Here is a 12961-nt window from a genome sequence, read left to right as displayed (position 1 = left end):
GAATTAGAAGAGGATGAGGGGGAGATTTGTGTAGGTGACGAGGGCACTAATGATGATGTTGATGATTATGATGCAGACAGATACCAAATTGGCTTTCTCAATTTCTATTTAAATTCTAGACTCTATAACGGCTGAATAGTTTACTATTTTACTCCTAGTGGAGAGGGGGTCTGATGCAGACAGATACCAAACTACCTTGGTACATTTATTTTTACTTTCTAACTCCACAGTCTATGTAGGCTGCTTTTTTTCTATTCAACTACAAGTGGAGGGTGTTATATACACCCAAAGACGATGGCTGCATTGCCAATAGGCAGAGATGAAGAGGAAGACAACCAGGTTTGTGTGGAGAATTAGGGATGGCCTACCAGGGATTAAACTGTTTTCTTCCTAATTTATTAGCTTTAGAATTACCTTACTTATCCAAGAAACAGGTGGAGCACTAAATTAGGTTATTTTATTTCCAAAAACATTGATTTTTAAACAAAATTGCAAAACAAAACCAAAACACGCAAGGGTGGTTTGGCAAAACCAAAACACGACGGTAATCTAGATCCAAAACACGGGGGTCAGTGAGCATCTCTAGTTAGAAGTCATGTCTCAAGTAGTTATAATGTAAAGAGATTGCCCTCTTTTGAGGGAGGTGAGATGTTAAAAATCAAGGCGATTGTCCCAGTCTCTCAGAAAAAAGGAGGGAAGTATGCTTTTAGCATAGTGTTAGGCCTACATAAAGGTTAAGCCAAAAGGGCCTAAAAATGTGGATAACTCACTTGAGTGGGTATATTGAAGTGATTTTTTTTTGGACATTTTATCTAATAATTGACAGACTGAACGTAAGAGCTCCACCTTCCATGCAGTGAACGAATGAGCCGCCATACCATTTTGGAATTCAAGATTTGCCAAATTTTTCTGATTAAAGTTTAAGGGCTAGATTTGCTAAACTGCGGGTTTGAAAAAGTGGCACTGTTGCCTAGAACAACCAATTAATCTTAATGAAATTAATATGTGGGGCATTTTTTATTTCCGTATAAAGATACGGAAGAGGTAATTGATGAGTTTTCATTTTCATTTTTTTATTTTATTTTGTAAGAGCAATGTTTATTAAGGGTATAGTAATTTCATGAAGGATCTTCAGGAGATTAACTCTGCCTAGATAAGAGAGATTAAGGTGTTCCCAGCCACCAGTTATTTTTGTATATTCTGAATGACCTTATCAAATTTAAGTTTATAGAGTGGTCAAATTTTTGGTTGTTAGATTTCTAAATAAGATATTGATTTGCCTGCCTAGTTTAATGGAAGTTTAAAAGCACACAGGGTCTAGTTATAGGCCTTTCCTTAGATAGACCTGTCGACTTTTTAACTTTTTTACCTGAAATCCTTACACCGGCCCAAATTCTCCAATCCTTGGCATCAAAGGAAGCAAGAAGTATTCCAATTAGGATATATATAATAAAATATTGTCAGTGAAAGAGGTGATCTTGATAAGACCCTGTACCATATCTGCATGCCCTTCAGTAGTGGCCACTTTTGTATGACTCATAGCATAGGATTAAACAGTAAATTAAATGGCAAAGGTGACATTGGACATCCTTGTCTAGTCCACCTCGTCTCCAGAAGACTTCCAACTAAAGCTATCGGAGAAATAAAAGTTTTATTATAGAAGTACTGGATTGTGGCAATGAAGCCTTTTCAGAAGCCTCACCTCTCCTGGCGTACATAAAGGACCAAGAAATCATAGCAAAAGCCTGGTGGGTGTCAAGGCTTAGGGGTATGTTGGAAGAATTCGGATGCCCCAGAAGATGCTGCAGTTGATGCAATTGCAGTATGGATGCCCCTGACCGAATGACAGCCTTGTACAAAACCTATTTAATGATCAGTTATTAGGGATGGTAAGAATAAAGCCTTTTTGCCACACATCTTGCCAGATACCAGATTTTCTATTTGGGTCTGAGGTAATGTCCTGCATATGAGGCTTTGCTGGTTACCTGTGTTGGTATTCTTGTGTTCGGCCTTAACAAAGTAACTGGATTTTGTTTTTTCCAGGCATGAGGAGTCCGCAGACTGCGCAAATGAACCGACCTCCTTTTAACCGGGCAATGTCTTTGGATAGCACTATGCCGGGAAACTCCACTCCACCAGTGAGAAGTGTTAGTAACTTTACAATGATGCAAAAGCAGAGCATGATGGGAAGTCCAAGAATTATGGAAGCACAAGACAGTTTTGGACTGCTGGGTATGTGTTGTCTACGTCGCCGCCTTTAATTAATTTGGTCTTAAGCATGTTTTTACTTCTTTCCTAGTCTGTCATTGATTCTGCTTCAGAGACCTGTACATATAACTAGCACTGGTTGGCAGCTCAATTACTTTCATTGTTTCAGCTCTGAAAATTTTTATAATTTCTGGGAATTAGTTTTATAGTTTCCTGGAATGATAATTACCTGCCTGTACTCTTCTGCCCTTTGCAGGAAACAGTTCCAACAGGAGTATGAGCCAGCACCCGTCGGGAGAGTGGGGAATGCAGGGCACAGCTGTCAACCGGATGGAGTCTTGTAGCACAGGACCAGCGGGGAGACAGGGGCAGGAATATAACACACCCATGCAAAGGCCGACAATGAGCGGAAACATGCCGGGGCTTCCGGCTCGATCCAACAGTATCCCAGGGAACCGGCCAGTGCTGCAGCAACAGATGATTCCAATGAGTATGTTCTGTCCTGGTATACACTTGGTTCTTTTTGTCTGTAATTGGGCAATTCCAATTTTGGGAGTGGCATGTGGGACAAGAACAACCGTTCTGTTATTTGCTATATCAGACTCTGAGACTTTTAAGAGTTTTACCTAAAATACAAACTCCTCTATATAAAATAGTTTTTAAAAACATTCACAAATCTATGTGGAAAAGTTCTTGTACTGTGACTGAACATGAGCTATTTGACATTTTGGGTCTATCAATGGGAGAATTTGTTCAAAAGTTAAAATTGCCTAACATCTTCATAAATTAAGTCGTTCGCCAGACTATTAAAAATCTATTTTATTTTAATATCTAGTGACTGGGTATTGAAATGCGTTGCCTATAAAACTGAATACCAAACTTTCAGCTAATCATAAGCAATTTTTACATGCCAGCTGCTTGTAATTACTGAGCAGGTACTGACCTTCAGCCCCATCAAAAGAATGGCATTAGTGGCAAAGCAATTATATATTGTTGTCAAACTGTTTCGTTGTGTGCCCTGGCTGATGAGACAGGTTTGTGTTTATAGTTCCACAATCCTAGCATGTCCTGGTAGCAACTGGTGCTATAGTATATCATCTTTTTTTAGAGAAGCATTTTACCATTCCTTTCTATCAACAGTATATTTCTATGGGTATTCTACACCCATTGAAATGCATTGTTCATTGAAGTGAATGGCTAATCTCACTGCTCTCCAGTGGCTGAATCCAGCGAGATCATTTCAACGATTTATGTGATGGCAAAATGTATGTTTGTTTGCTTTTTTGGAGATTTACAACACACACGTTTTAAGTTTGAAAGAGCTCTCCTTTAGTTGCCATGTGTTCCAGACACTGAGTACTAGATTGTAAACTGTCATAAAACCTGTGTAAATAAAGCAATACAAATCTAGAAAAGGTAGTGTTAACTGATATACATATAAATGTTCTTTGAGCTTTTTACAATAATCAATTGAAATCTACTTGAAATAAAGTTTTGATCATGGGGCAAGCAGTTTTCTATGCAAAGCAGGGAGCCATTCAGAGCCTCAATAGCTGCTAACTAAGGACCATAAGTGAGGTCAAAATACAACACATCTTAATTCCTGTCACAGTATGGAAACTTGCATATATGTATATGGGAAAAATGTTGTGGTTTTTTGTTGTTTTTTTTGTAATATATGGATATTGTAGTATTGGTAACTGGAATAATTTAGTCACCCTAACATTTGATGTTTTTTCCTTGCCATATATTTCACATTCAATATAAATGTTTTACTAGGACCCAATGAAATGGCAATGGGAATGGGGTCCAATCCTTATGGACAACAAGCACCGTCTAACCACACTGGATCTTGGCCAGACAGTATGATGTCAATGGATCAGAGACCATCTGGATCTCAGAACAGGTGGGATGAGATGACTGGCAGAAATAACATCAGAAACAATTTAGTACAAGTCAATGAATTCACAGCTCTGCATTGTATATTAAAACATTTGTATAGATTGTACAGTTGTGTGTTAATTTCCACTATGGCTGTATGCATTCTGTCTCTTAGGCAGCTTGGTCGGAGTACTTTAGATGATCTTCTTTGTCCTCCATCAACCGTGGAGGGACAGACTGATGAGATAGCTCTGCTGGACCAGCTCCATACTCTCCTGAGCAGCACAGACCCTACAGGGCTGGAAGAAATAGATCGGGCTCTGGGAATCCCTGAGCTTGTCAATCAGGTGGGTGTTCTCTAGATTATGTAGTACATCAGAAGAGACCTTGAAATGGAACAAGATGATATATGTATCTGTTGTGTGGAAGTACACATTGGAGAACCTGATTATTTTTATTTTTTTTAATTATTTTTTTTGTTTGTTTGTTTTCTTCCTCTTTATCCAGGGCCAGGCTCTAGAACCCCAACCAGACACCTTCCAGTCACAAGATTCTCCTGTACTGATTGATCAGAAGCCCCCAATGTATGGGCAGCCCTACCCAGGGCAGGGGTCTGCAATGCAAGCAGGGGGTTTCAGTACCATGCAAGGGCAACATGCTCCTTTTAATTCTATGATGGGGCAGATAGGCCAGCAGCAAGGCAATTTCCCACTGCAAGGAATGCACCCAAGGGCCAATCTCATGAGACCCCGGACAAATATCCCCAAACAGCTGAGAATGCAACTACAGCAAAGGCTGCAGAGTCAGCAGGTAAGAGCCCCAACCCCATTGTGATGATTTCTGATTTATGTTCAGCTACTTTTTTTCTAGTAGATTATCAGGTCTTGAATGTATGTTATTTACTCCTGTACTAGTATCGTCTTTCTCTTCATTCCTGTTCCATTTAGACATTTACTGGTGTCTCCTAACCCATCCCATTCAGTTCATCCTGTAGATGTCAAACCTTTCTGTTTGCTATAGTCCTGCAATGGTTACTTGTAGGGTAAAAATTGTTCCATAACATGTCATGAGTGCAGTTTTAACGTTTTCAATTCTACCCTTTGTGCCCTCATAGTTAGCACAGAAGGATAGTGTAAAACGGTCTATGAACTGTATATACTGTCTGTAAAGTGGTCTGTTTCCTAGTGCTAACCATAATTTAGCAAATCAAATATTTGAGGTAGCTTTGTGACAAGCCACATTTTTTGCTATGTGCTGATTAAACCACAAAACCACAATAACTATTTGTTATGGTATTGGGTTTTTTCTTTTTAAATGGTCATAGTTTTAGGGGTTTTAAACCATAAAATAGACAAAGAATCTGAGTGTGCCCTTAGTGATGTGTCCTTTTTAAATGTGTAATTTTCTGTTGTTTGTGGATGGCTATAGGGGTAATTTATATATTTATATATATATATATATATATATATATATATATATATATATATATATATATATATATATATATATATATATATATATATATATATATATATATATATATATATATATTGGTGAACACTACAAATGTAATAAAATACAAGCAGCAATTTCTAACTGGAGCTCCCATACTGAGTCCAGTTAGTTTTAAAGGCCATGTACACATGCCGTGCAAAAAAAACACAAATTAAAAAACGTTGAGTGATAGTTAAGGCCTTAGGCCTTCATGAACCCTGGCCCTCATAATAATCTATGAAGTGAGGTCTTGTAGAGATTAGAATTGTGATAGAAGCTTATATGGTCATATAGAAATAATTATTCCCTCTCCCCACTTACTCCTGACAGTTTTTGAACCAAAGCCGACAAGCACTTGAGATGAAGGTGGAGAGTATGAACGCTGGTGGAGCTGGGGTTATGCGGCCAGTCATGCAGACACCAGTAACATCACAGGTAATTTTCTGACTTTCAGACTCTACTTTATTCCTGCTTTTGTGCTATCTGATTTTCTATGATCTTGAAGAAGTAATATCTTTAAATGGCAAATTACGAGACATTATGCTTGTCTCCTAATAATCCCAATTTGCTGACCCAAAGACTGTATGTGGCCTAGAACAATGGAGTGTGGCTGGAAGGCGTTGTGTTTATGATGTGAGGTTTCATCAGCTGACAGATGCACGGATACATTGCAGGCAGTGCCTGGAATAAAAGGGGAAAGACATCTGTGTGCTAACAATGCCGATGCTATGACTGTCTGCGTGTTGTGATCTTAAACTTTGTACTTATTCTTATCGCATGCAAATGTACAGAAAAGGAAGGATTTTAATATGATAAATTGTGTGTTAATGTGATGTGCTTATTTATGGAAACTATGCAGTCACACAATTTATTGTAGCAGGGATTTCTGAACGCTCAAATGGTCGCTCAACGGAACCGAGAGCTGATCAGTCACCATATCCGCCAACAGAGAATGGCAATGATCATCCAGCAGCAGGGACAGTCACAGACGTTCAGTCCTCCGCCCAATGTGACAGCTTCACCCAGTATGGAGAACTCCCTTGGTGGCCCTCCCATGCCTCAAGCTCCGCCGCAACAATTCTCATACCCACCTAACTATGGTAAGTCTGACAGCCCCGAACTAGACTCTGAGACAATCAAATATGTAGGAATATTTTGTCTTGCCATTTTTGAACTTCATATTTGGTGTAATGTCAACAATGCCCACGAGGAGTCCAGCTTTCAACACCTGATTCTCCCTCGCATTTATAGCCCTGACTTCATACAGTACTATTCTATTAGGCTGCAATAAAAGTGAATGAAATATAATGTGGTTTTATTTTTTGTTTTTTTTTCAAGGAATAAACCAGCAGGCTGACCCCACGTTCGGAAGGGTTTCAAGCCCCCCTAATGCTATGATGCCATCTCGAATGGCTCCCTCTCAAAACCCTCACCCTCAGACCACACAAATGTACCAGTCACAGGACATAAAGGGCTGGCCGTCAGGGAACATGGCGCGGCCCAGGTAAGGTTCTTCCTGTTCAGTCTCAGACACACACGGATGCAGCTACAACAAGCAGATTTCAGAAAACCCTATTATTTTAACTGATTGAAATACTGGATATGAAATTATTTTATCCAGTTCCTTTCACCCTTGTGACCACTTCACAATACTTAAAACCAAAGAAACAGCATATTCCGATAGAGGGCACTCAAGGTGATCAATTATTTAAATAACAATTTTATTGATATACATTAAAAAAAGAAAGAAAAAAAAAACATCCACTTTGTAAACGAGTCTAAATATTTGAAACAAATATATGTGAAATTAAAGACTAAAACATGTTCCAAGGTTTGCGGGTCCAAACCTTGTAGAGAGACTGCATTACAATAGCTAGACCATACAACATTGATTTCCTGTAACAACGCTCGGACAATGCCTGTAGATTCATACCAGCCACTATCATTTATGTGTAGTACTAGTCTTGTGGATCTGTGCATTTCAAAACTAATCCTTGTGTTTTGTGAATGCTTATGGTCTGGCTAACACATGAACCAAGCTTCTTACTCTTCATGTTTTACATTCTAGTGTATAGCAGAATAGGACTAGAGGTTATAAATGGTTGTATTCTGTTTTGTTGCAGCTCATTCCCGCAGCAGTATAACCACCAGGGCAACCCCGGCACATACAATATGATGCACATAAATAGTAATGGAAGCCACATGGGTCAAATGGCTATGAACACCTTGCCTATGTCTGGGATGCCGATGGGACCTGACCAGGTGACTTAGATATTGTACAATTGTTCAGGTTTTTCCAGTAGTACAAGCAATGAACTTTTCATACACGGATGTACACCTTTACAACATGGAACATATTTGACTGTTAATCATCTGATTGCAAATAACTTTTTGACTTGTAAAGACTCGCGCACATGGTTAGAATACATGAAAACTTGCATGAGCTTTGCACATGTTTTTATAGGCTTCTATTGTACTGGAAGCAATTAATGCATGAAATGTAGGTTATATTGTAGTATAGGTTGTAATATAGTCAGATGTATAATAAAAATTAATAATAAAATATTGGGCTTTAGTGGACAAATTAATTATTAAATGATGCCTATCTGCTTTTCAGCTCTCAAAGTATCGGGTACTGAAACCTGTTTGATATGAAAAATGAATAATTATTATAATTATGAATGCTGACAAATTGTATACATTATTTAAAATGATTAATAACACTACTTCCCCCGGAAGTACCACCGCGTTAAACATATTACTGGTATTGCGGTAATATTAACCCAGCCTTCTGCTCGCAGCTCAGGGAGCAGCGAGCAAAAAGCCGGCGTTAAAACTACCGTAACAAGGGTATTTACGCGCACTGTTTCCATAATAATAGTAATAGTGCGCAGGTCGGTTTCTTTTTCAAGTAACAAGGCCAGTTGAATTTCCGAGTTACTGACATTTCATAATAAAACCTGAATTTTTTTTTAATAGCAACTCGTATAGACATCTATGCACAAAAGACATGTTATACATCATACCTAAGAAATAACTAATAACCATTGAAAGCCCCAAAGTGTAGGGTGTTAAGTCCAAATGCTTATTAGTCCTAAGGCAATAGCATAGTATCCAATATAGGTATCGGATGGTCAACTACCCAATCTGAAAACTACAGTTTAGCGATACTTAGCTGCAATAAATCTAGACTGTAAATGAAGGAACAGACCCCCCAGCACAGTTGTAATGCACTGTGGATCTCCATGTCTGCAGAGTTGATTATTCTTGCTCCATGTCTGTCCAGCTTCGGAAAGCAAAGTAACAATTTCTTCAGACCAGCCAATGTAATCTAATCTGATCTTTTTCATGTTTCTCACAGCTCTGTTATAATATTTTGCTGTTGTTCAAGTTGTAACATTATTTTGATAGAATTGAACATACATTAATACATTACTATTTGTTTTTCTCTTCCTATTATTTTATTTATTTTTTTTAAACAAAGAAGAAATCTAGCAATTAGCAGGGAATGTTCACTCTGAAGAGATTGAATAGAAATGTACTTTTCTCTTGATACAAATGTTTTTCCTTGAGTTGAGCAACCATCAGTGTAATTTAAGTAAATTTAATTAGCTGTTGCTGGTAAATTGAAAATACATTAGTGTAGAGCGAATTTTATTTTCATTAAACAATCATTGTAATCAAAAGGGCTTACACAAATCAACGTTTGTAAAGGCCAAACTCTCCTTACTTGCAGGATGTTTTAAGAGGAAATGACAAAATTTAGCAACAATAATCTAAGTAAATTCTGTTTTGTTCATAGTTTGTTTAATTTGTTTTTTTTTTTATCTGGCAGAAATATTGCTGACATCGCCCTATTATCATAATGAAAACCTGCGTTTGAACTAGAGATGCACTATAGTGGAAAAAGTACTATAAATATATATATATATATATATTTCTGCAGCAAGTTCTGGCTTGCTTTGGCCTTACCAAGGACGTCCGCTTTTTTACCTCCTGTTCCAGAAGAAGTCATCCAAATCAAAGGCCTGGACTTTTGGCAGCAAAAGCAGTGGGTCTGCTGGATAATTCACTGGACAAAGCAATGGACACTACTTGTTTTAGTGCTTGGAGACAAAAGATGTGAATTGGTTGATAACATTTTGATATAAAAGCTGTTCTGGCCGGTTATTTACTGAAGTTCTGAAACTTTATTTCTTTATCCCAAAGCACCTGAAACATTTTTACCTGAAACTTTCAGAGTAAAGTCTGCTTGTTTTGTTTTTTTTTATTTGTTTTCAGAGTAGTATTCATATAAAACTTTGATGTTTGGCTCTGATACAGTTTAGAAGAAAGAATGTGTTGATTTTGGTGTGCAGTAGACTTGCACTTTATGAATGTTGAAAACTCCATGACTTTACATTTTCATTGTCTAATTTTGAGATTGCAATAGTTCCCCCACCCCCCAGAGGATCCCTGCCATGTATAAACAGCGTGACCGGATTTCTGCTCATCAGGCCCCCTCTCCTACCCAAATTTCCCCCCCCAACACCTGCTTTCTATTGTGTAAACATTTTGTACATATAATATCTTTAAGATACCTTATTATTGTATATGACTTTTTCTAGGTCAGTAATTTGTTTGTTCTTCTGAGAGCTTCTAAAGCTGTGTATTTAACCCTGTGACTGCCATGGGTTTAGAACGCCTCATTTCTATTGCGGAACTATTGCAGGACAGAGAGGACAATTGAGGTGTCTTTAAGAACTGGAGAAGTTCTTTTTTGGCTCCAAGGCCTAAATGAACTTCACAGGTTGTCTGAGAATGTTTTGTTCTGAAAAATAGATTCCCTGTATAGTTCACTAAATTTGGGGATAAATTAATGCAAGCTAGAAGTGTTCGATCTGACGTATGATTATAGCAATATTTATGTGTTTTGTGTGGTACATACAAATATTCTGCTTCATTACATGTTCATAGTTGTGTGTTTTATTTGTGTCCTCCAAATGTACACTTATAGTTTGGTTATAGTTATTTCCAAAATATTTTCTTGTTACAGAGACACCTACATAGTGTCTGTTATACTCTTTTACAAGCTTTTTAGAGACGTACAGATACATCTCGTGTTGATCCAGTAAGAAAAGTCATGATAGGACAGGGTTCCTGCTTTGTTGGCTTAATAAAAGCAATGTCACACTCTTATCAGGACAGAAAGGTAACAGTGCACCTAATTGATTTCTTCTAGCAAAAACACATAATAATGGCTTTGAATTTCCCATTTCATATATTGGAAAATGTTTCCTCTTGCTGTGCTCTGCACTATGTGTACTGAAATTGCTGTTGCCAGACTGCTATCACCAGCTCTCCAGGCAGCTGTGTCTGGCATCTTTAACACAGTACTTTTCCTAGAAGCTTGAAAACCAGTAATAAGAGGGTCCACCACATAATATCAAACATTGGTGCAATGCCTCTGGGTGGGTAATGCTTTCTTTGAAATATCCTTTGTCCTCTTTCTTCTCCTCTTCCATTGTCAATGACCCTCCATCCCACTCACCTGTCCACAATCCATTCTCATGGTGTTAAAACATATAGCTTTGAATGTCGCTATTAAACTCTTCTTATTGGATTAACTTTTTCGGTCTAGTGAAACTTAGTTCACATCTATGCACTTTATTAATGTCTGAAAACCAACCAATAGTGCATTAGAATCTATAAAAACCAAACACATTTAGGAAACCTGGCACACGTAAAAATGTGCTGTATCCTTTAGCAACCAAGACGTTTTGGCATTTTTATGTTTAGAAAATGAAAGTAAACATTGCATGTTGTGGTTTCCACCACCTTCTCCTGTGCACCACCAGATTTATGTGTAATTGAACAGGGCACAAACGTACGTTGCAGGCACGATTATCTTTTGAAAACCTGATGCATTTTTTCCTTCCATAAGTTAACACGTTTTGCTATTCATTTATTGTATGGAGTCCTACTCATGCAAACATGTCTGATATACACGTGCCCTTTAGACGTATAAATGTGAATGAAGACTTGCACAATATACAGAAAGCAATAAGTAAAAAAAAAACAAAAAACATTACCTGGTTACATACAATATGGGAATCACCAGAAATAACTGGAGTTTATGAGCAATGTGGAATCATATGTACTCTATACTATCTCCATCCAAGTATGTGTTACTATTCAAAGGGTGTATTTAACAGAAAGTCACTGTTCTAATTTATGTACTGCTGCCCCCTACTGAATGAACGTGTCCTTGCTTCTTAGTACAAATAATCACCAATCTAGATCTGCCTATTCCAAAAAATATACACTGTCAGTAGGATGCTGATTGGTTTTCCAAGTAAATGGCTGTTTGATGTACAGTTGTGCTGTGATGCAATATGCATTGTGTTCTGTTTGGAAAATACTTAATTTTGCAGTCATTCACATGTAAAACCAGTCTTCGGGCCTGAGTGACTGCCATTTCTATCAGTACTTCTGTACCGTGCTGCTGGCCAAAATCATCACCCCTAGAAGATTGCTGCTCCTCTGGTGAGATTCCATTGTGGAATACCTTTTTCTTCCAGACTTCAGTACTGAAACATTCCTTGTCCCCCTGCCCACACTCCCAAGGTTTAATCATAACACCAAATTTCCTCACCGGCAATGTTTTCTCAAATTCCTTTGAAATAGAATTGGACTTGATGCTAGTTTTGTGACAATCTGCCGTCATTTTGTCTGTTTAGGCAATTCTGTGTGAAGCGTACATAGTCTTCCTTTACTGAATTCCATATGCGCTTTGTAGAATCTTCATAAGTGCTTTATGTGGCGCATTTCTGTGGATGTTTTAGTTGAATTCTTCTCCCACCTGGTATTTGTCTGGGGGAGCGTTTGTCTATCAAGCAATAATTTCTGCGTTCCTCCCGTGCCTTCCCTACGGACTCAGCCCCCATTTGTACCACAAGAGCGGCCGCTGGGGCGTTGTGCCTCTGGCAAGGAAACTGTTGAAAATGTGTCTTTACAGAATTGCTAACTGTAGAGGTAACTTTGTGCCAGTCAAGGTGTCTTCAGATACTTATGTGCAACACAAGAATGAGCTTGTTTATTATATGTAATATTCTGTAAAATTGTATATTTTACAAATTGGTGTGAAATAAAAGGCTTAGTGTCTGGTTTTCAGTCTGAGAATACCTTTTTGTTTTTATTTTTATTTTTTTAGTGTTTTTATGTTAACAGTGGATTAATAAAAGGTTAATGATTTTGTGTAATTAAGGATGATATTCTATATATTAGCTCTGTTTGTCACAACTCTTATTGAAAACAAATTTTCCTCTTTTTCCTTACAGGTAATGGCAATGCTGTAAGAATGTATAACTCAAATAGGCAATGGCTGGAAAAAACTAAT

The 12961-nt window shown here is 37.8% G+C and overlaps 1 protein-coding gene across 4 annotated transcripts in view; it reads left to right on the top strand.

Moving 5' to 3' along the window:
* Positions 1–12731, top strand: part of NCOA3 (nuclear receptor coactivator 3) — a 77830-nt gene extending 65099 nt beyond the window's left edge. For 3 of the 4 annotated variants that reach the window (XM_075176433.1, XM_075176434.1, XM_075176432.1), the window contains 10 exons: positions 2044–2232; positions 2465–2698; positions 3988–4114; positions 4265–4436; positions 4597–4899; positions 5914–6018; positions 6461–6683; positions 6922–7087; positions 7707–7845; positions 9419–12731. In XM_075176433.1, the coding sequence (XP_075032534.1) occupies positions 2044–2232; positions 2465–2698; positions 3988–4114; positions 4265–4436; positions 4597–4899; positions 5914–6018; positions 6461–6683; positions 6922–7087; positions 7707–7845; positions 9419–9430 (1670 nt within the window). In that variant the 3' untranslated portion in view covers positions 9431–12731. The remainder of the gene's footprint in view (positions 1–2043; positions 2233–2464; positions 2699–3987; positions 4115–4264; positions 4437–4596; positions 4900–5913; positions 6019–6460; positions 6684–6921; positions 7088–7706; positions 7846–9418) is intronic. The other variant, XM_075176436.1, reaches the window with a different exon arrangement.
* Positions 12732–12961: the final 230 nt, after the last annotated feature.

Source organism: Mixophyes fleayi, chromosome 6 (assembly GCF_038048845.1).
Source record: "Mixophyes fleayi isolate aMixFle1 chromosome 6, aMixFle1.hap1, whole genome shotgun sequence".
NCBI lineage: Eukaryota > Metazoa > Chordata > Amphibia > Anura > Limnodynastidae > Mixophyes > Mixophyes fleayi.
Note: the sequence above shows the minus strand (reverse complement) of the source record. Positions and strands in the feature narration are given on the sequence as shown.